We start from the raw sequence: 24,722 nt of genomic DNA, 5'->3' as shown, positions 1-24,722 counted from the left end.
TACTTTGAGCTGGAAACTCACTTCATGTCAATTCTGAAATCGACAACATTTGTAATGCTGGTGCCACTGTTCACAACAAAGCTATCCCACTACCTAGCAAAGCGACGTTGATCTCCGGCGTAGCCTTCAATAAGCATGCTTCAAAGATATAATGAACCCATTCATAACATGGTCTACAAGAGGCTCTTCATGAAATGTTAAAAATGTCAGTTGTGTAATTTCAAGCAGCTACAATACAACCAACACACGAATTACTTTACTCGTGAACGAGCCTCCAACTGAGCTGCTGTCATTGTACGTGCACGAGCTACCCTGTTTGTTTGTGTAGCGAGAGGTTGAAAATGGCGAAGAGGAGAGACCAACGCGACAATTTAAGATTCAAATATTAGCAAATCGTGAATGACAATTTCCAAACAAACGCAAATTGTATTTCAAAATAACTTTATTTTTTAAGCGGAGACGAGGAGTATCCGAACACCGCTAACTGGTTTTGAAACTGGCTTTAAATTAGTTAGCATTGCTAATCTCGCTGGCTTCAATCGTGTGATTTTTTTTTTATCTCAACCTTGTTTGTCAACATTAGCGAACGGCGAACTTTTCCTTGACTAGTGACTGTAACTACGCTGCTAGATCACATTATCAATAACCCGCGGAAGAGATTGATTAACGGAACGGCGGATCTGAAAATCAAACCAGCCGGACTAGCTTACAGGCTTGTTGGCTAGCTCATGGCTGACAAATATTTACATCTCAATTAGCTAGCCCGAGCTTAATGCATGGAAATGCGGATCAAACTTCCCTCAATCCCTGTAGCTAAATAAAGATTGCATTGAAATCGGATACATAATACATAAAACAGTCTGAGAAACAGGTAAGTTAACTTGCAAAACACCCTAAAGAATTGCTGCAAAACACTAGTTTGGACTGAACCAGATTTAGCCGCGGATGGCTAGTTTAGTTGTAACGCTGCTACTAGCAGATGATCAGACCAGGAGTCAGCTATGCGATGTGTTATGCATTTGATTGGGAAACATTTTGTTTAGCTAACATTACTAATTTGTTAGATTTAAAACAAAATGTGATTTATTTAGGTGAATCCACGTTTCATTACTGTAGCTAGCAACTTCACGAGCAAGACAGTTCTCCTTGAGTTCTTAATTGGATGTGTGATTTTTGGCAAGTACTTGTTATGAATGAGTAGAGCACGTGCCTCTTGTTTGCAAGACTTCTGTGTTGTAGCGATGAAAGGCAACCTATGATGGAATTTGTTTTCATTAGCTAGAATTAGTAACATTTCGCCTCTGTATAGTACGTGTTTTAGGGATGACGTGTGATCACGCTTCAAGGTTGCAACGTTCTGCTAGCCACCTGTGCCAAATTAATTGGGCGTCTTCTCTAGTTATTTTCTAGGTCATCAATTTGGGATTAATTTATGAGGATGGTAGATTGATTGACAGGTTTGTAACAATAACGATCTGTAGGGTGAGGGCTCGAGTGTACGTTGCTTTTGGCTGCTCTGCCAGTGGGGCATTTCATTTAATCATTCTAGTAGTTCGATTAAGGATTCTAGTAAACCTAAAAGTGTTGAAATGTTTTTTATTGCCCTTTAAGTCGTTGCAATGTATTTTCTTGTTTGTGTTTAAAAAAAGTTTGATTGTTAGCAATGGTGTAGTGTTTGGGTAAACGCAACTGAAAGCTCGTTTGTTTAACAGTGATTCTAAGATGCAAGTTGACAGGGCATAGCTAATAATAGTTTGGCTCATGGAACAAGTTTATTATGTAGGCTAAGGTATAGGTGTCATGGACTTCAGTGCGATCAGGTTTTGAGTATGCAGGTCAAAGTAGACCTGCTCTCTTCACCAACATTTATATTTGCTATTGGGGGTTCCGCTACTAACAAGCTCCGAAAGAAAAAGTTCATGTTTGACCAGATGTTTGTCCACCTTTAATACATCTTTCTACTGTTTCTTCCTCACTTATCCAGAGTTTTTTTCACTCTTGCTAAGGGAACGTTTTAAGTATTACACTGGAATAATTGGTATTTTTGGGCAATGAACAACATGTAGCGAGCTGCGAGATTCTAAAACCTTGCTACCACGCAGTCTCAGATGTATATGCTTGTGTCCTTGTATTCAGCATTTATTTCTCAGGTGAGAGATATGACTGGCATGTTGTGATTGTTTTCATGTGTTTAAAAAGAGGGAAGAAAATTTCAATTTTGTTATATTATTTTTGGTCTATGTAGGGTTAGTTGATAAATACTACCTGATGGGGGGGGGGGTGACCTATGTCAGATCTTGGCATGATTTCCCAAAAGCATTTTAAGGCTTTCTTCAGTGAGAACTATAGGATCCTATGATTCAGTGTGTAAATCTACCCCCAGATCTTTTAAGATTTCCTGAAAATGTAAGCACAACCTTTTGAGTGTTGTCATGTTTAATACATTCCTTTTCACAATCTTAGAAAAGGAATTTGTGTATTCACCTGAGGTTTTTCAGGTGTTCTTGTGGCCAAAGGCAAAAGCATCATATTGTGAATGACAATATTAATTACATTTATACATTTGATAGCTTGAAACATTTGTTGTAAATTAGAACTTTGCCTTTTATTTTGATGTTAGATCCTCATTTTGAAATGATTCTATGGGCTGACAATATGGCCTATAAGTCTTATCTTTCTTTCAAAGTTATGGGCGATTTCACTATATACATTTTTATTGCCACCAAATAAACTTTTTGTATGATGAAAAGCTGTGTTTTTGTAAGGACTTTTCACATTAGTCTTTAAGCTATAGCCAAACAAAACAATACGACTCACTGATAATTACATCTTCAGTTTAACCTGCTTTTTTTGTAATAATCGCTTATCTGGATTTTAGGTGTGTCAACAAAAATACTGTTATTGCTACACATTTTATCAGAATATGGTGTAATGCATTTCCACTAATAATGACCAACCCCCCATAGCAGGTCTTATAAAAAATTTTACACTGGTCCTATTCACAAACTCTCAAGTGTAAGCCTAAGTGAAGCAATTAGCTGGCTTCTCTTTACATACAATGCCTCCCAGAACTATTGGACCCTTGGTAAACATGAGCAGGAAAGCCTATGAAACAAAGTTGTTGTTGATTATCAGCTTTTTCCCCCCTCAAAATATGAGTGAAAATTAGACTGTAAAATAGAAAAAAACTCAGAAATACATATTTTTCACAAGTGTCCCGATCATTGTGTCCCTTAGAATTTCATATGAACCTAATCCAATATAATTATTTCCCCATTTGTTTTATTTTCAAGTTTAATTGGGAACTCATATGTTTTTCACTGGGATATAAATGTTAGGTGACACATGCCAAACTCCCATAATAATCTTTAAACATGGAAAAAGTTCAGACAACACAAATGACGACAATACAAATTAGGCAATGAACAATATATTTACGTACCTGAAAATACCCTCTCCACTACTAAGAAGTTAACATCAACTGGAGCTGTGATGAGCCTTCCTGCAGCCAGCAACATCCTGTCCACCACTGTTGGTCTGCCTCTGAAACTGCATGGTCGGTGCTGGTTAATTAATGGATGGGACACCCACTGATGCTGGAAGTGGTGTTTGAGAGCCAGGATGGGTCTACGCTTCTGGTGTAGATATTACAATTGCAGTTTGGCCTTAATACCAACATGACTACCTAATCATGCCCGGCATACTACCTATTCGTTCCTTGTCCCTTCCCTGTAACTGTTGTCCTAATTGTGCAGGGAAATGTTTTCTCAGTCAACTTACCTGGTAGCATAATGCAGAAGTTTTGATCTTGAGCTCCTAAGTCTAAGAAACAACAATTAAATGCCACCTCCATGCTTACATGCTATTTGGACTTGCAGGAAGAGGGCCTGAAGACTCATCCAGAGAAACACGTCAGTGCTTGCAGTTTCCTAAACGTTACTGGAACTTTGATGGGAACCTGATTGTGTTGTCTCCTCAAAAATAGTGCTTTTTGACCCATAACTGCCGAAGATTGTTTGGTGATTAAACACCAGTATGGTCATACAAACTGTGAAGTATGATGGTGGAAGTTCTGGGTCGGTTTTATGTCCAAAAGCCCTGAAAACCATCCTATAAAAACCTATGTAAGGATGCACACTGGCACCATGGACTGTCATGTACCAGGACATTTTTCATCCAGAAATCTTTCTGCCTCTGCCAGGATTGTGAAACCATATCGTTGTTGGTTCTTTCAGCTGGACAATGATCCAAAGCTTTCCTTCAGATACAAAAAGAAATGGCTCACTGGCCACAGAATGAAGTTTTTCTCAGTTCCCTGACGTGAACCCCACTGAAAACGTAAGGTGAGCTGGAGGGGAAAGTAAAACTGTGTGTTCCATTTAAGTCTGTCCACTTGGTTGAAATATTTTATGCATGGTGAACTTGATCTGAACGTGTATTGTAGCAATACACGCAAACTTGCAAAACACAGACTACATGGGTTGTGTACCAGTCACTGGCAAACATGTTTTAGGCTTACTTGGTACCGTGATGCTGCTTACAACAAACTGACTTAATAAGAACTTCTGTGTTGCTAGGGTTTGCTCCTTGTACACTTTTAAATGATAGGTAAAAAAGAGAGTTGTTAAAAAGGTTAACCCATCTTTGGTTCTGATGGGCCTCCCTGAGCTCATTACACCATTTTCTATTTATTCCTTGTTCTGGTTATTTGTATCTATTCATTGTGTTACTCTTTTTTTTTTTATGCTTTAATTACCATAGCCCAAAAAACCAGTTGTATATCCATTGTTGTAAAACGAAGTCAGCCTTTCACGGTTAGTCTAAACCTATTGTATAAGAAGCATATTACAAATAATGTTTGAGAGGAAGAAAGGTCATGCATGTTAGCTTGTGTGAGTGGCTGAGGTAGGGGTTTCCGCTCTAGGTTAATGTGTGCCTTTGTGAGAGAGAGATCCTGCTTTTACTTTAGCCTAGATGTGGGCTACTGGAGTCGTAAACGCTGACCATTCAATCCCGCAGTATTTTTTTTAGCCAGTTCAAGAAACTATTTACAATTTTAGGGGTTTGGTTTAGGGTACATTTTTGAATCTGGTTAGTGTTTGGTTTCCGAATTATGGGGTACTTCTAGACCTAAAGGTTATGTCACTAATGGTTAAGGTTAGGTTTAGGGTTTGAAGATAGGGAAACGGGGAGTAAAAGGATCGAAAACACGTGTTGATGTGTCTGGGAAGGTGCACACCACAGGAGACAACAACTAAAGTCACATGGACATAACCTCATACCCTTAAATAGTTACAAAGAATTTTACATTTGTTTTCGCATTATCAATGTTTGTTCTGTTGCATTAAAATATAACTTTGAATTAACTGATTTTATTAGATAGCTGGCACACCCGTTTTCTTTAAACAGCCATAACAAAGCCATTGCTAGCTAGTAATGAATGTCAGTTATCAGGGCGTGTGAGCATGTTATACAAATCAAATCAAGCATTTAAGGTGATTTAGATATTGTTTTGTAACATTCACACACTGATTACAACCATTCATATTTAGCTAGTCATGTGTAAAGTTAGCTGAAGTTTATAATGGCTTCTCTTGGTATGCTTCTTTCAGGGTGTGGAATTATCAATTAACATTAAGTTGGAAAAAAAAAAAGCGGCGTTCTCCTTCAATGTTTTTGTGAACAGAGCGATAATGAGCCAATATAAAACTGTACAATTGATTCCTATTTTGAACTTATTTAACCCTGTAAACTAAGAGGAAGGGTTAATGGACATGCATGGTCCTCATCCCAGTGAGGATGGTCAGATTGCTGGGTGTGTGTTTGTTGTGCTGTGTTTCTCAACTCTCCCACCCTGTTTCGGCGCGAGGCGCACACACGGCCGCCGCTGCTGCGCGCAAGAGGAACGGAGTGGGGCGCTCAGCTGTGCCTTCGCCAGCCGTCAGAGAGCTGACCTACATTCTCCTCTCCCTGGAAAAAATAAAGCTTGTGCAGCAGACTGTGTGAATTTGTGGGGGCTGGGAAGGAAATCGAGGGGGCAGCAGAGAAGGAGAGGGAAGTGAGAGCTGTGGCACACTCATGGAGCGAGCTGAGGAACCAGATCCCAGTGTCCCATTTCTTATCGGGGAACGCTAGGAATTGAGAACTGAGATGACTGTTTGTACAGTGGGACTGAGCTGCTTAGCTGGGGTTTGGCAGGCAGGGAGCAGGGCAGGCTGAGTGACCTTGGCCCTCCCTTCAACTTGTTGTGGTGGGAAGGGAAAAAAACGCTTCTCAAGTACAGTATCATTTGCTCTCTGGATCCATGGCCTCATGAGTCATTTTAACAGATTTGATTTGAGAAACGGCAGTGTAAGTCTCATCTCGAAGTACAGGATGTTTAAACGGGTTCAGTTTGTGCGGAAACATCAGACGGTGCTAGTTGCCTACAGCAGCATTCCTCCTCTGGCTGGGCTAGTGGATGTGATGTCACTCCTCTAATAGAGCGTCTCAGACACATTTTTCAAATATGTCTTGTTGGTTTCTTTTCAGTGGATGATTCATGCATGACCTCTCTGTAAAACGTCCTCACAGTGAAAGGGATGAGATGTAGGCTTTTGGCTACTTTGGCATAATCGGCCTGTTTGGTATTCTATGCACCTGTTGGGTCTTAGGGAGCCCCCCCCCAACTGTTACCTTTGGCTGAAGTGAGAGATAGTTAGTTTATTGTCTCCGTTTGTTTTCCTTTCTGATAGCCATGGCCTTGAATAAAAACTGTAATGAAGGAGTGGATGTTCGAACCATTTTTGACTGTTCCTAGTCAGGGTAGACATCTTTAAAAATGTTTAGCTGTGTCCGTGAGGTCGAGTGATGTTTATTGTCATGGCAATACTTTTGCACTTCTCCAGTATTAGGCTTGCATATGCACTTGGCTGGTCAACTTCATTAATCCCCATTGTATTGTTTTTACTCTAAACGTGTCTGTAGAACTATTATTTGGAACAAGTTTGGCAATAAATGACTGAGGATAAAAAATAAAAGAGATGAAAGTTTGGATTAGCCTGCACTTGACCCTGAAATGATGTGCAACCTCCCCTTCTGGGTTGTGTCATAGTAGTGTCTAAAGTTCAACCATGAGTTTAATTCACAAACTTGTCCTTAGATATACTTTGTAATGCATTTTAGTTTTCCATAACCTCATGCTTCTTTGGGTAATGGCCATTGACTATAAATCAAGAAAGAGGTCCTAAAACAGCGTACAGTGCAGCGTGTTTGAGGCTTTGTCTACTAAATCTTATATAGTGTGTCTTGTATCTAACATATTGGGTTTGGTGGTGATTGTAAAGAAGATGTGCTATGTTTGAGCCTTGACTGTGCCCCTTGCTGATTGGTTGCTGGAAAACATCCACGGGTGATGCAAATTAGCCAGGGTTGCCCGGGAAGGTGGGGCATCATTAGTCTCTCTAGTGCCTCCCTTAGGTGGCTGTGGGACCTGCAGATCTCCCTGAGGTCATCAGGTGAGGAAGTCTGCACTTGTGTACATTGACAGCTTGCTGGCAATTTATGTTCAGACAGGGCTGCCAATACAATTTCATGTTGAGCAATTTGGGAAGGTATAAAAAATTAACTATGTAATGCATATTTAGTTCAATTGCTTGTGGTTCTTAGCTCCATGTATAGATATTCTGGTTAGTTAACAGGGTGTAATTTTCAACTAGAGCCCTACAGTACGCCGGGCTCAATTCTGCAGAAATGCAGGTCACTAAGACGGGGTTACTCAGGCTCTGAAATTGTTCTGCCAAAACCTTGTGTGCCTGGTTGAACTTGACCAGCCATACATCTCCCGGAAATACTGGTTTGGGAGGAACACAGGAATGATTGCCTTCCTAGCTCACTGGCTGGCCTCCATGTTATTATTTCAGTTAATGGCACCAACCCTACCTTGATTTGGCTCAGATCCCATTATTGACTCTTCTGATTGGACAACCTGTATGATAACACAGGCTTTGCCAGGTATGTATTGGAGGCTACACGACCTGATCTTCAACTTTCCCAAAACTGTCAGTTAATGTGATGAAAGGATGCCATAATCTCAAATTGGACAACACAAAATGGGGAAGGGGAATAATATAAAGATACTGCCATGGTTGTGACAGCAGTGTGGTTTGACATGGTCAGGTCAACTAAGCAAGATACGAGGTGAAGCGTGGGGAGAACATCATACCGGGTAGACCAGATAGGTGTTCAGTGACTGTCCAGATTTTGTAGGATGTTGGGAGCTGCTTTCACTTCACCAATAGATGTCCTGACACCCCTCTCTCATTGTATAATATTGAATAATGCGGATCTCGGTTCATTATTCAACATTATACAACCAGAGAGATGTCCTAACACCCCCTCTGGCTGTATAATGTTGAATGATGAAGCGAGATCTTGTTGCGATCAATAGATGAATGTGCCAAAAAAGACCAAAATCCGTGGTGTATCGTAGGTAGCCAAATTGGATCTCGGATGTTATAATGCTTACAGTGTCAATACTATTCAAAATAAACAATGTTCTTGTCTTTTACTAATGTTATTGAGCAAAGATTTGTGCATTAAAGAAATGTGTGGCTCAAATAGAAGCCGGTCTTTAATGTTAAGTGCCAGTTATGATCAGTGCAAATAAATGCTTGGGCTTTTAATTAAAGTGTTGGAGTAATTATTGTCAACTGGAACAAATGGTCTCTCTCTCTGCCTCATAGGAGGTCCAGCTCGCTTCCTCCTCCCCGTGTGGGATGGTACTGCATGACGGGGAGGCCGTGGCGCCGTAGCCCCCTCTCCTGGATCCAGCCAGCCAGCCCGTTTCGCCACCCCACTCAGAGCCGAGGATCACAGCCACAGCAGCCCCCACATGAGTCCCCCTCTAGACCGCTAGATGAAGTAAGTGTGGCCCCCCTCTTGGCCTACGGTGCTGCTGTACTCACGTCAGGTGCATCCCATGGTTAGGTTTCTGTTGTTCTGCCTCCGTTGGCAGTGTTCCTAGCTTGTCCCTTTAATTTCCTTTCTGTGGATATAGGCCTGGTTTATCATCCATTTTTCAACATAAGCAGGGCCTTGCATTGATTGGTCAATGGCCTGATTCGTCTACACCTCCTCTTAAACCCAGCCCACATTGTGTTGAAAGGGTCAATGATTTGAAATGTCATTGATATGATCTCTCATTCTGTCACAATCAGCAACTGGATAGGACTATATGGTAGAATGGTGACTGCAGCCTGACTAGCCTTAGATTAAATTCAGAAATCGCATTATATGCATTGCAGCTTTGAAAAGCAATGTTGGCAACGTTTACCGTTCGTGGTAATGTCGGCTCGAAAGTAGCAAAGCCTGTTGGTGACATCCAGGCAACCAGTCCTTTGGGATCACTGAGGACAGACATATCCAGAGCAAGTTTAGTCCAGGAACTCATTGCATGCATCTGCCTGGACCGCATAAACCAACCCATAGGAATCACATGCTCCATAAGATGCTGTGGCACAAACCAAAGGCATTTGTGACATTTGTTTCCGTTTTGATATATGAAATTCCCGTTTTCTGTATCCATTCCTAAAGGGATTACCCTATACAGGGTTTGAAATGCTATATCTTAGATTCAACAGAACTGGTAAAAGAAAACAAACTCCGTCTTAACCCCCTCCCTCTCAAAGCACCCCCTTAAAGGTGCCTTCCTCCCTCTTGAAGACCCCTGCCCCTCCCTCTAGAAGACCCCATCTCTCTCAAAAAGACCCCACCTTACTCTAGGACCCCCTCCTCCCCAACCCCCCTCATGTTTAAAATTTGATGTTTCAGTAGTTAACAGTTCCTCTGCTGTTGCCATGGAAATGTGAAATCTGACCCAGCCTGTGCCGTATCACTCATGCTCATCTACTGTATACGCAATGAAATCCACCAAATAAATTACTGCTGTCATGTGCATGACTAAACCATTTCTACAATTGTACATTAATATAGTTTTCATGATATTTCAAGTATTTGTCCTTCATAAAGCGACATTAAGCAATTACATTCAGTATAACAATTACATTAAAGGTGGTTATGTAACAAGTTTCAAGTTTATAGCTGATTGCATCATCTTTTTGTGTGTTTTCTTTAGTTTCCCTTTATGCCTTTAATCTTGTCAACTTTTGTGGTCCTGCAAATCCTGTTAGATGGGTTCATTCACATTTGCTATTAAACCTCACTCCGACCAGTGCAAGTCTTCCCTGCCACAGTTGTTTGTGCCCTTTTGACCCAAGTGTTCTGGATAACTGGACAGCTGTACATGGACCAAACAACATGATAGTTGACTATGCCACTGTGAAAATAGGGGTTGTGGAGTTCGACTGATTCTATTCTACTGCAATAATAAATGAATAATACAAATGTTAGTATAGGGGGATATTGTTGTTAATAACATATTCCCATTAGGTGAACAACCACATCCCTTTATTATATCCAAAAAAAAAACATTGTTGTCTTTGTCAGGGTTTCTAAGGCAACACTGCAGAAATATTCCAGCAAAATGAGAGAACCCATTTTATAAACACAAAACACAATTTCCCAATTAAAGATTTGTGCCTTCATAACTAAATATGATTACTATCTACACTATTCACGGCTATGAGCAATGAAGTTCAAACTTTTATTAAAAGTAAATCAGTTCATCAATAGCCTTCTTTCAGGATGTTGCCGGGTACATGGGTTGCTTAGAGAAGTGTCTGCCTCACTGTAAGATGGGCCTGTTTTGGTCAGCATTTAATGGCTCCTCAATTTCACTTTAAGAGAGCCAATTAGTTTAGCCCAAATGATGAGTGTGTTTTCTCTGAGGGGAACCGGGCTAATGAAGCAGTGTGAGATCACACACACACACAGTATCTCAGCTGCTGCTTGCATCTCGTGCCGTGACTTCTCACCCTGTTTTACTGCTTTATGTGTTGGTGTCTCTGTCTTTAAAACTACAACTAGCCTCACTCCACTGCTGAATAATCTACTCTAATTACCTAGCGGGTTACACTTACAGCTTACCTGGTTTCTGACTTCAGCATTGTATTGATTAACTGCTTTATTATTGGCTCTCATCATATTACTATTGGGACCTCCCACTCAGGGTGATGTCAAATTCTAGGTGAAATCAGGTTAGTCTGGTTTTTATTTTGCCTAAAATTCATTGTTGCAAATTGGGCTGTCTGTTTTGGTCCTAACTTAGTCAAAGATCAGCTACAGCTTGCATTCGCATACTCATGGAAAACCAAAAGATGCTGGAATATACTGTTGTTAATCATAAATTGTGCGACCCTCTTGAATGATGTTGGCTTTGAATACATATGTAATAAATAAATGAAAACAGTTGTTCCATAATTCAACCTCTATATTCTGCACTGACATAGCGTGCTGCTGTACAATTGCTGTGCTGAAAAAGACGTGTTCAAGTTATTCACCTGCCAATTGGTTGGAAAGTGAAATCATTTTGAATTGGTCAATTATTGAAAGACAGTGGATATGTATTCTCAAAAGGCACATTTCTTACTTGGTTCTGACCAAATTTTATGTTACTGAAGTATTTTTGCATGAAGCCTATTTTATTCTTATGGAAATAATGACCTTAAGATGAATGTAAATAATAAAAGTGTGTGTGGTGAGTCACTGCCAACTACGTAAACCAGATGCTAAATTCAGCATCTGGTCTTAGTTGCAATCATCAGCTACCTCTGTATAAAAGTTCAGTTTCTTTTTTTTTTTTTACATTAGTTATTAATAATTCAATACTTATAACTAATTTACACTTGATGTAATCCATGATTTTACTAAATGAAACAAAATGATGGACACCTTTTTATTTAGAATGACATTTTATGGTATTACTGTGAGTTATAATGCATTGTGTATGATGAGAAGCTGTTTGTGGATAGTTTGGGTGGAATAATGAAGAATAACAATTATAAGAAGAGGATCTCGAAGATAAATTATTTATAGAATGAGGTGATAATCAGTAGCATCTTTACACCCTATTGCGGCATATTGCAATGTACACATTACTGAAGATATACGGGCTAAGGATGTGTTATAATCCCCAAAACCACAACAGTTGTTGATTATATTCAAGTTAATCTTTCTTGCTTTGCTAAATACAAGGCGAGGTTCCCTCCCTCTCTACTCACTTCTCCAGCTTATTTGTCTGCCAAATTAGTAACATGGTCTAAGGAAACATCTTGGCTTCTTCCACAACAAAAACAGACCATTATCTTTGTATGGTCGTCGTTTCGACATGCATTGATTAGACGACGGACACAGCTGCCCTTTTCAAACTTTTCAACAGCGTTTTGTTGGGTGAGTTGTTGTGCTTTGGGACTACATGTGCCCCTGATGAACTTGGTCTGTAGTGGAGGGATTCTGTTATGTAAACCGTTTAGAAGCCTTCACTTTAGACAGGGGTTGTCCACATTTAGAATTTTGCCCGACCGTATCCATTTCATTAGCTGTAATTGATGCCTTATTTTCGCTATGCTAGCCGTTGCCTTTACATTAATCGTAACTGTTGCCTTCATTTATTTAAAGCAGTGACTGCAATTTTAGGTGTTGTTATAAGCCCTAAAAGTGTCCATTCCCACTGTGGCTATTGTCTCAGGCCAAACCCACACCCATGCCCCAGTAACAACGGTTACCATAACCATAATCCGTGACATTATCATTTCGCTGAGCGTAATGTGTTACAACGCCGTTTCCCAAGAAGTTGGGAGGCTGTGTAAAATGGAAACCGAAACATTGCAATGATGTGCAAATCATATAAACTCTGTATTCAATAGAAAATAGTTCAAAGACAACATATCAAATGTTGGAACTTGAGATATTTGTGTCTTGAAAAGGATATGCCCACTTTGAATTAGAAATTATTTTTGGTATCATGTTCCCATCCTCACTGGAATGATCTTTTAATACCCAATCATGTTACTGACCAGTTGCCACATGACATGATTAGTTGTGATATTCCACCAGGTTAAGTATATATTTTTTAGCATTATAATCCTTTTCCTGTCTTTTGTTGCCTCTGCCCCAACTGTAACCTTTCTCAGTTTCAACATTTATTATTTTGTCTTTGTACGATTTTCTATTAAATACAGGGATAAACAATTTGCACATCATTGCGTTCTGTTTATATTTGCATTTTTGGAAACAGGGTTGTACAGTTACCCCCCCACATTAGTCCTATTTAACCATAAATGTAAGTCCTCATTTTGGCTGTTGCCCCTAGCGATTCATGCAGGCTGCTGTAGCGGTGGTGCTCTAGAACTGGTCCCGGCTCAGGGGAGAGGAGAGTACGGGAAGGACAGGGAGGGGTCTGCTGCCATAGTGGGCGGGGTCTGCTGCCGTAGAAGGCGGGGTCTGTTGCCGTAGAAGGCGGGCGCCACGCCATAGGGGCAGAGGGCCGCGCCATAGAGCTTTGCACTGCGCCTGGTGATTTCCTCCTCTAGGTAAACATCCTAAAGCAAGTTGTAAACAGTGTAAGTCTAGAACAATACTTTGAGAAGAGCAGAGAGGGTACGGGGCATGTCTGGGCTCTGTCCTCTGGCCCCCCCTGGCTGTTCCCGTCCTTGCCCCAGGTGCCAGGCTTATCCCTGCAGGTCGGGGCTGTCTCCTGGGCCTAGTTCTTAAATAACTACCCCAACTACCTCATATGTAGCAGAAATGTCAGAACGAGAGTGTATATTAGCGGTGTGGGGACTTCTAATGTTGTCATCATTAGGAACTAAGAGGCAGGGTGGGTAGAAGGACAGGTGTGAGTGTGTGTGTGAGTGTGTGTGACAGCCAAGCAGGCTGATTTATGAGGGGCACCAGTTGGAGAATGAAGGCCTGTGAGAGAGACATGAGACCCAGGGGTCTGGAGGGTGGTGAAGGGCTGGCTCTGGCCCAACCCAACCTAGTATTTTGGCCGGAACCGAACGGGAGAGGCTGGAGTGCAGCTCAAGTGATGAGGGGGATCAGGTTGGTAATGCGACACCCAGGGGTGGTGTTCCTTTCTGTGGAGACGTGGCCAAATGAGGCGTGAAACATACACAGAATGGATGGCATTCGCTCTGTTTACTGTTGCTGTTTTAAATGGACACGCGGATATCTCTGTCTTACCGCGCCGACCTACGTTTTCAGGGCTGTTAAAAAATGTGCTCATTATGTGGATGTTTCTTAATTTCACTGCGGCCTCTGTTTTGAAGCCTGCTGGTGTTTGAAAGGGGTCTGCAGATCATTTATGACCCAGCTACAGCGGAGATGCAGCCAACCCAGTTGGTTGTGTGTTAGTGGTTTCAGGAGAACTGTATACATTCCCTGCCCTGTCCTATATTTCAGGGGGAGGAACTCTGCAACAGTGACTGAGCAGCTTCTCATGGAGCAAACCATTTCCGCCGGGGTGGGGGGTGGGGGTTTGGTGGGGGTCCTGTGTACAGTAAAACATGGGATACCGTGTTTTTCCTTAGGGTCCTCCTCACGGGGTCTCTTCTCGTGCCCTGTCGCTTGCCTGCCACAGACCCTGTTCGCCCTGTTCCCAGTGCCTGGGGACAAAAGCAGCTCCCCCCTCTCTGTCTCTCCGTGATGGGCTGGCCCTCTCTCTCCGTGCCATACGTTGCTGTTGCTGTTCTGCCTGTGAAGGAGGTGATTAGAGTACCCCAGCGTGAGCAAACCAACGAGGCCAGGAGCGTTCTGTGAAAGAAGGAAAGACGGAGTAGTAAAAGGGAGAGCGAGAGTGGGGGCGGTCTGCCTCTGGAATGGAGCTTTTCTGCGGTGTTCTGCCTCTTCCAGAGCCCATGCTGTTTGGAGGAGTTACGGCCCTGGCTGTGTACTGCTGCTGCTCTCAGCCCACTCCGGGGGACTGCTGCGTGGCACCTGCCTGTTTCTCTGAGTGACTGACGGGCTCCTCGAGACTTCTCTCTTATACACGCACGCACGCGCGCGCACGCACGCGCGCAAACACAAACAATCCAGCGCTAGGCCGCGCTGAACTCCGTTGGGATTCAGGTGCGTGGATTTCTAATCGGGGCTCTTTCTTGCTGCCCCCATCTGTCTCTCTGCTTGATCCTGTTTTTTTAATCTTTAGGTTAGGTATGTATGTCGGTAGGCAGGTGAGGTCGTGTGTCAGTATTTCGGAGCAGCGAGCAGGGGGAACAAAGGCCTCTGGCTATGTGTGTCTGGGAATAAGTAGCTTCATATCCTTCAGAGTTGTGTTCTAAGTGCCTGCCCTCTTGGCTGAGGTGGATGTTTAGGTTTTTTAGGTGGGGAGGGAGGGATTTGCGGGGGTTACTTGATATGTGCGTGTCTTTTGAAACGGTTTTGTTTTTAGCCCCCCTCTTCTCCGCTCCACATCCAGTTTTCTCAGCTCTCCCCTGGCCATGTGGTTGCAGGGGCCTGTCACATGGGCTACATTTTTCTCATGTTTAATTTGCCCGTATGGTATTCAGTTAGGTCATAGCCTAGTTATAACATACATATGATTCATCACATTATACTGCTTTAATGTATTGGCTTATATCTTTTGGTAACAGTCAAGTAGAATAGTAAGTACACCCCCTGGAAAGTAGTTTTCTTTTAAAATTATTATTAAAAAAGTTAACCCAATTTAATAAATCACACAAAACTTTGAAACCATTTTCAAAATGGCGACTTCCTTATGGTGAAAAGGTTGGTACACCACTATCTTTACACTGCAGAAAATGTTTGTTTTGAATCAGGTGCGTCAAAACAGGTGCGAATTACTACAAAATAAGTTGGAAACAACATGGGAGGGTCCAGCTAAACATAAAGATGAGAAACTTTGTCTGGTTTGGTCTTAACTGTATGTGTGCATGGTAACACATCATGCCAACATCAAAATACTTATTTGAGGCCTTCAGAAGAAACCTTATTGATGCCCATGAGTCTGGCTGGGGTTACCAAGTCATTTCCAAGCAGTTCAAAGTAAATAATTCCACAGTCCTACATATTGAGAAGAACTGTCCGAAAGATGGGCATACGGGTCTCTAAGAATACCAGGGTAACATCCACACGCATCTGTTGTCACAATCAATGTCAAGGTGTGTGAGTCAACTGTAAGAAATACACTGCACAAACTTGGCCTGCATGGGAGTTCAGAAAGACGCTCCTGCCCTAGAAAATGTCTGTATCAAGGCAATACTGAGGTTTTCCAGACAGCACCTGGTTAAGGACTAAAACTACTGGAACAATGTGCTCTAGACATATGAGTCAAGGTGGAGTTGTTTGGCTGCAATGCCAGATGACGTGTTTGGTAAAAATTAAACGCTGACGTTGTACAGAAGAACGTCCAACCAACTGTAAAGCATGGAGGCAGTGGCGTTAGGGCCTGGTCGACTTGCCATCGTTGAGTCAACTAATGTTGTTCCAGGGACTACTTTAGACGAATGTGAGGCCATCTGTCAAGAAGCTGTACCGAACATGGATCTTGCCGCAGGACAGTTATCCAAAACACACAAGCAAAGCTACAACAGAATGGCAAAAAAAGATTACGGACTGGCCAAATTAAAGACCAGATATCGATCCTGTCAGTGCTGTGGGTGACTTGGAGCAGGCCGTGCATGCTAGGAACCATCTTGAACATGACACTGTTGAAGTAGTACTGTAGAGAGTGGTGGACAAAAATTGATAGACAAGATAGACAAGCGACTAAATCAACTTATTTCAGGTAAAGGGGCCAACGCTAGCTATTGACCCTAGGGGTGTACTTACTTTCTCTGCACTATCCAATTGCATTTCTGTAGATTTTTGATGGATAAAGGATTGAAAAGTACAATATTTCACTGTTATCTGTAAAATGTGGTTACTTTATCGGTCAGTAGTGTTGATGTAAAGGTTACATATGTTCAAATATGGAAAAGAAAAGACAACTTTCCGGAGGGTGTACTTTTTTACATTGCAACAGCGTCGCCCGAGCAATTATTGATTGAGAAAGGGGTTCTAAAGCTGTGAAGCTGAAGGTGACAATGGCAAATTGTAATGCTCATGGAAACTGATTTGCAAAGTGGCTTTGCTTTCATTAGGGAGTGTTTAAATGAAATTAGAATGATAAGCATCATTTAGGAAGAAGAGGGGAAAGGTCATTTGAGGACACAGCTTATATCCTACATTTTTCTTATTACAAAAATAGAATATATTGAACAAAGGCTGCCTGCAATTGCTAATCAGTCTTCTCTTCTCGAAGAGCATAGACTTTGCGCAATACTCATTCAAAAGCAGCCTGACTTAGTGTTTGTGCAAAAAAAAAAAAAGCATATTTTTGAGCTTAGTGGTTTGTGACAGGTGCCACCATGCTCCATGTTGTGTGACTAAGAGAGCTCTTCAGCTGTGGCCCTCTGGGCAGCCTGGCATCCAGCCAGGAGGACAGGAAGGGCCGTTTGGGGCTTATGTCTGGAAACAGGTATAGAGCCGTGGACGGAAGGGACGCACCAACTGCCATTGTTTTGGCTGTGCAACTTGGCGCTTAGTCGCTAGACGAGGGCAGCACAAAATTAACAGGACGCCCCGACTAACAGGATACCCCATTAATCTGGGAAGACATCGAACTACTTTTTTATATGGGTGTCATCACGACATGGCCACTAGCTGATGTTATGACCGTCGGAACCCTTCCCCTCAGAGAAGCTGTATCACGAGGCTACGGGCGGCAGGATGTAGCGGGCCAGATATGAACTTACTAATAACTAATATTAGTAACCATCGACATTGTACTGTGGCCGACTCGTGGAGGATCAGCACCACTGTGTCATACGGCAGCGCCCAGCCCCAGTCTGCAGGCGCATCTCCTCTTCCTTTTGACTGGAGTGTCGGCTCACCAACTGTGCAGGGGGTGGATGTGACCATTATCACCAGGCCTGGAGAGACTGGTAGGGCAGTGACTCTGTGAGCTCGCCAGGACACGCTTGTTATCTGGGATTGCTAACAGGAAATCGGGTTTAGGGCCTGTTGTGGCGATGGCAAGGTACAGCTCACCAAAACAAAGCGTTAGGCGGGAGCCAGGATCGGGGATTGCGGATGGAACAGCATGGAACCCAGTGGAAGAGATAAAGGCATGTGGGGACAAAGACATAAACCTGAATGTGCCAGAGCGTGGGATCATTACCATCACTTATACTTTGAACTTTTAATTACAATTCAAGGCAGGTCCGCAATAGGTGAAGTGCTATTTTTGGCTTAGAGGTATGGTTTAGGAAAATAGGTAGTATTGGGGTTTAGGCATTGCCGGTTAGGTTTATGTGTTAGGGCTTAGTTAAGAATAGGCATAACAGTTTGGTTATTATGGTTTGGTTTAGGACTAGGGAATAAAAAAAGCATCTATTACTGGGTCTGGATTAAGTCTCAAGTCCCCACAAGGAAAAGACAAACGTGTGCGTTTGTGTTGTGCCTTTTGTCCCGTCTACGTGATTGCTCCCTCGTGAGAAGGACATCTTCAATGTTGTAGTGTGGCTGTACACCTCTCGTACTGAGCTTTGATCCTACAGCAATGAAACACTTCTGGTTTTAATGCTGTCCTTATCAGGGACTGACCTGAACCTAGGACACTACATGAGGGTAATTAATTACCAGGTAGAAACATAAACCAAAAGACATTGGGCCCTAATGGACTGCAGTGGAAGCGCCCCATGTACAATATGTTTGCCTCTGCCCTTTGTCTGTATTTGCCTGTGTTTAGTTTGGTCATTGGGTTCAGTAAGTGTGTTTATGACGACGAGCCTTGGTCAGGGCTGGGTCTAGTTAAGCAACTAGTCTCCCCTGACGGCGACACGGGGGCTTGTTTACATGACGAGAAAGAATAAAGCGCTAGACTTCCCTACGCCTGCGCGGTCATTTCTGCTGCGTTGGAATTTGCACCGGCGTGTTTGAGACCGACCACTCAGGATTGGGGCCGTCCGTTGCGGGGCGAGTCGAGCCCATCGCGCGCGTACTGCATAGGAACTCCGATACAGTTCCGAAAGGCGTTGGAAACTCCAGGGGGCTCTATGGAAGTGCGGTGCACGCTACCTTGGGAGGGACTTGGAAAATGTAGCTCGGCGTTTACAAGCCCGTTGTCCCTCCCCCTCGGCACGGGCATCGTTCAGTCATCCCCGATGAAAGGGAGAACGTGAACGTTGGGTCTGTGAAACGTGAAGACATTAGGGTCATTTATGTAATCAGGGTTTTCTTACATTTCTGTCTTATTTAAAAGTATCTGAATCTGTTGTTTTGGGGAGCGTCAGTCTTTCAGTTGGCGAACGAGATAAAGGCCAACTGGGGCGTAGATCGGCTGTGGTCTGGACCCGACCTTTCTTCAGCCATCAGAAGCGTGATCTCAGTTGGAAGGGTTCCTCTATCAGGAGCAGGAATGACATTGGTCTGAGGTCAAAGTGTTATTGTTTTGTCAAGCAGGACTGAATGCTGGGCATATTATGGCAGGATGTTGTTAATAATTGGCCTACACAAGCAGTTGGAGGGCTGTTTTATGGTGTATTAGTATCTTACTTCACAGTATCAGAATAGATAGCAAAATTGTATGTGCATACTAATAATTGGAAGTAGTTAATATTAACACAGTCAACCGTTATTTATAGTCCTGCACGAGACAGTGGGTGTGTGTGTGTGAGTGTGTTGTATAGCTATGCATGTGTATGGGGTTTGCTCACTCGAAAGCCTCCGCCTTACTTTACATTAAGGCATGTAAGACAATCATCAGCGGAAAGGACGTCCTCTCCTCTCATTGGTGTGCGTGCGTGCGCGCGTGCGAGCGAGCGAGAGAGAGCAGTGTATAGAAGAGCTAGGCCCCGAGCCATTAGCCAACAGGAACCAGCCTGTCCTGGCCCAGCCCACTGACAGGATAAAGGTGCTGCTGCCTGTCATCCTTCAAGGAGCAGTCTGAAGGACCCTCCCACATTCCAGACGTAGACGGCAGGTATCACAGGGCCGGTGAGCTAGCTGTACTGAACGGCGCATGAACAGCCATCCACGGTCTCCGTCCTGACATTAACCATAGGGTTAGAATATAACACCCTTTTCTGCGCCTTTGGAAGTGCTTCGGTTCCGGCCCAGTTGTGTATCTGTAAGCGTTCACAGCTGCTTTTCAAACGCCTGTTTTAACCCTTTCCTGGGGACCATCTTGAACCGCCACTGTACCGGCCTATCCCTAGTCAGTAGAGGAACACCATGTTTGATGCGAGACTACGTCCATCACTAGGCAACCAGAACTCTCAATCTAGTAATCTTGAGCTGCATTAGAGTGGCCTACCAGTCCGCTGCCTGGGTGGAGACGGCGCTCTCTGAAAGTGCACCACAGTTGATTTATACCGTGCCTTAACACTATGCTGAAAGTAGAAAGAAAATGCGTCTTGCTAGCCTGCCACAGCTAAAGGGGGAACAAAAACAACACATGGCACGTCAATACTCAACGTCTATGTTGTTCCGGGAAAAAGATCCTGAACGTTCTTCGCGGGAACCAGAATTGTCTTGTCTGAAAGGGTACGGCCGCTTCTGATTCGACGCCTAAGTGTGTGAAAGGTCAGGCTGTGCCGTGGCGCTATCGACGTGCTACTTTAGCGGAATTCTGTGTTTGAAGATGTGGCTGTGTTCTGATTCAGTCAGGTGGTGTGTTATGAAGGGCCTGTGCCCTGTATGGACCCTCAAGTGCTGGAACAGCTGAAAACTGGCATGAAAGCGGAAATGAAACTGTTGATTCAGGATTTATCACATGGGTGTTAGGCTGAGGGATTGTTTTTATAGTAATAATCATCATTTTTTGGCAGATAGGATCATTGGCACTGCCAGTCAATATTTACCTTGGCTGAGGAAGCATGTTGCTAATAGGCTCAGTGAGTTGGATGTAGGATCCAGTCCTGTAAGCACCCCGGCGTTGACAGCTTCTGAGGGGACGATGTGTCGTGGTGGCGCGTGTTCATGCGCTGTGCAGTGATTGGTCTGGGCTGTACGTTAGCGGCGGTCTTGTTTTCTCGTCTGTCTGGGTGCTGGCGTTTTGGCCTGTGTCTGAGTTATTATCAGAGTCCCCCCCCCCGTCCCCCCCCCACACTTGTGTTTTTTGGATTGGAGAACAGATTTCTCTTCCAGTAGATAAGGTGCTAACTTTCTAGCCTGAGTTAAAGGGTAGTGCTACTCTTTTGGCTGTGGTTTTTGTGGCTCTATTTCGAGGTGAAAAGCTGGAAATTAGGCTAGTGGGGGGGGGGGGGCTGCACGGCCGCCCAGGGTTTCTGAGCTGTGACAATAGTGGCTTGTTTCGGTGCCTGTGGATCAAAGCCGGACCGATGTGGGGTGGGGGGGTGTATTGGCCTGAGAGGTCCTGAATAACGCCTGTCACAGTGGTCCCCTCATCAGAGAGGCAGCACACTAAACGGCATCAGAACGTTTGGCTGAGTGGACACTGGCCATAAAAACCAGTGGTGTGTGTATGTGCATATGGATGTCTGTTTGTGTGTGTTCTGTATGCATTTCGGATGCAGAAAAAGAGTTATGGAATCAGTGATTCCAGACATTGTTATGGAATCCAATATATTGAAAATGGATTGAACTCAGTAGGGAATCAGTTGCATCAATTGAAGAATTAGAATTTGCCTGTAAGATGAAAGGAATGCAACAGTTTTGTTTCTTTCAACTTTCTGACAAGCAAAGACAATGACCTGTGTACAGTGTAGAATCTGTGTAGGCTGTGCGGGCTCCTACCACTTTGTGGAGCCGTTATCATTGGAAAGGTAAACAGTTGTCTGGTAGATTAAGGCCTCCCCATGTCAATTAAATGTTAAGTACAAAGTAACCAATGCATACCTGGCAGAACGATATCATAACTATTATTAAAACATTTTCAAAATTGGCCTGCTGTGGTTTCAGTGTTTTTGAGCACTTACATTTTTCTATTTAAAAAAGTGGGTTTAAAAAAAGAAAATGAACATGCTGAGGAAGATGGAAGCCTGGAAAAACTCAATGGAATTAACAAAATTAGGCAAAAATATAGCTCCCTACAATACCCTAGTTCAATTTGGTAGATATGTAAGTCAGGGATGTACCATGTTTTATAATGTATTTCTTTTAGCTCTGTGTATTTAAAGTTCCCTCAGAGAAAGACTCTCGTCTCACCATAACCTGTTGCTATGACTACAGGTAGTTGCTAGCTGACAACACCTGATGTACAGGAAGAGCCAGTATCCTGCGGTGCTCTGCAGATCAACAGCAGGCTCTGTGCTGTGTGACCACCATACATCTGACCATGTGGTCACAACATGCCACCACAGACTGAACGTGTTTTCGGCTTCACATACGTGCCACAAATATGATGTGTAAAGCGGAGGGGGGATGGGGGACACAGTAACAGCTACACCAAAATGGGCCACAACACTAGTTCGGGCTATAGTTTGGCGTTATATAAACCCCTCAAAGTGCATGACCCAGCGGCAGTCAGATGACTTGCAGTGGGACGCTCAAATGCGGGCCACATTCCCAGCCCCCTCCTCTTTCCTTTTTCTTTTTCATTAAACAGCGGCTGTGATAAATGGCTTTGAATTCCAGCACCTCAGATCTGCACGGGACGGGCTCTTTTGTTATCGTTGGCCCGCTGATTCCGGCTTTAATTCAACCCGTCCGAGTCTTTGATCGGTGTGGCCCTGTGGTGCTGCTCGCCTTCCCTACAGCGACGTGCCTTTGACCCCTCGCGCACGCGGCCCGGGAAATCCCCGTCACAATCCCTTGGCACGGCCCCACTGCCGATAACACTGCCTGGGTCAGGAGGACAGGGCCAGGAGTGTATCAGATACACATTGATCAGTTCGGCGATCGGCGTGGGCGCGTGCATTTGGGCGCCAGATCGGAATGGTTCCATTCGCTTCAGAGGCCTCATTTGGTTCTGCAAAAGATAGAAGCCAATCTGGGCCACCCGGGTGGCACTTTGGTTTAATGTGAAGAACATAGTTCTTCTACATTCAGTGTTAAAAAATAAATAATATATATTAACTTTGACTCCTCTCCAAGCGTTGTTTTGGCAGGTCTTTGATCAGCTGTAATTGTGGTTGTTTTCTTAATTTCACCCTTTCCTCTTTCCTCTCAGAATGAGTGCTGTGGGGGAAAGTGCCCTGGACCCTGCCACACCTGAGTTCCGCAAGAGGAAAGGCTCACCATGCGACACCTCAGGGCAGAGGTAAGAACACCGTGCATTTGTTCCTTCAGCCGTAGCAGAGACGGGCTCATCCAGAACAAATGTCAGTCCGGAGTCATATCCATCAACAAGCACTTTACTGAAAAAGAAGCATTGCCTCCGACACAGTATATCCTAGCTAGCGTCCTTCAGGCATGGCCTTTTATGTGCACCTTCGTTTGCATTGTCACCTTAGCATTGACATTCCCTGCATCCCTCGTCACCTGTTTCTTCAGCTCATGTGCCTGTTATATTTGTACTTACCTGTCATCTGGCTCCATGCGTTACAACCCCTGTCGGTGTTGAGTAGAAAGCGCGTTAAGAGCAGACCGTCAAGCTAACACGTTTATAAGGTGCCTCAGTGGGAGTTTGAGTGTGCAGTAGGTGTGGTGAAGGGGTCAGTAGAATGCAGGCTGTGGGGATCAGACGGGCCCTGGCACACAGTTTACATTTGACGTTATTCATTTATTGTAACAATGACTTTGATATAGTTAGTATAGCAGCACAGTTTAATACTTTATTTTCACTGCAAAACATTTAGAAATTGGCCCTTCCAGGTTTATAATCATTTAATTCAAGGTGGCACAGACCGTGAGACCCAAATCACACAATGTTGTGAATGTAGTGCAATGGGGTTACTGACTATGATTGGAAGATATACATCGACATCTTTACCTGGAACTTAGACACTGGAACATACACTGCCGTTCAAAAGTTTGGACGTTTCTTAGAAATGTCTTTTGTCCTTTTAAAATAACATCAGATTGATCAGAAATACAGCGTAGACATTGTTAATGTTGTAAATGACAAGTGTAGCTGGAAACAAATGAATATCTACACAGGCATACAGAGAGGCCCATTATCACCATTATGTTCCAATGGCATGTTGTGTTTGCTAATCCAAGTTGATCATTTTAAAAGGCTAATTGATCATTAGAAAACCCTTTCGCAATTATGTTAGCGCTGCTTAAAACTGTTTAAAGCTGATTAAAGAAGCAATAAAACTGGCCTTTAGACTAGTTCAGTGTTTTCAGCATCAGCGTTTGTGGGTTCGATTACAGGTTCATAATGGCCAGAAACAAATAACTTTCTTCTGAAACTCTTCAGTCTAGGCCATTCCATGCAAGAAATGTAGATATTCCATTGAAAATCAACCGTTTCCAGCTGCAATTGTCATTTACAACATTAGCAATGCCTACGCTGTATTTCTGATCAATTTGTTGTTATTTTAATGGACACAATATTAGCTTTTCTTTCAAAAACAAAGACATTTCTAAGTAACCCCAAAGTTTGGAATGGTAATGTATACATTCACATCTGTACCTGGAATGTATTCACTGACATCTCTACCTGGAATGTATTCATTGACATCTCTACCTGGAACGTATTCATTGACACCTCTACCTGGAACGTATTCATTGACACCTCTACCTGGAACATATTCATTGACATCTCTACCTGGAACGTATTCATTGACATCTCTACCTGGAACGTATTCATTGACATCTCTACCTGGAACGTATTCATTGACTTCTCTACCTGGAACGTATTCATTGACTTCTCT

The 24,722-nt window shown here is 43.3% G+C and overlaps 1 protein-coding gene across 1 annotated transcript in view; it reads left to right on the top strand.

The window, feature by feature from the left end:
- Positions 1 to 291: 291 nt before the first annotated feature.
- The window catches only part of ncoa1 (nuclear receptor coactivator 1), a 53,549-nt gene continuing 29,118 nt past the window's right edge, over positions 292 to 24,722 (top strand). Inside the window, exons 1-3 of the mRNA XM_020056185.3 lie at positions 292 to 871; positions 8,724 to 8,901; positions 23,072 to 23,161. Coding sequence (XP_019911744.2) covers positions 8,897 to 8,901; positions 23,072 to 23,161 — 95 coding nt within the window. The 5' untranslated portion in view covers positions 292 to 871; positions 8,724 to 8,896. The remainder of the gene's footprint in view (positions 872 to 8,723; positions 8,902 to 23,071; positions 23,162 to 24,722) is intronic.

This window comes from Esox lucius, chromosome 18, assembly GCF_011004845.1.
Source record: "Esox lucius isolate fEsoLuc1 chromosome 18, fEsoLuc1.pri, whole genome shotgun sequence".
Lineage (NCBI taxonomy): Eukaryota > Metazoa > Chordata > Actinopteri > Esociformes > Esocidae > Esox > Esox lucius.
This window is presented reverse-complemented; position numbering and strand designations above follow the sequence as displayed.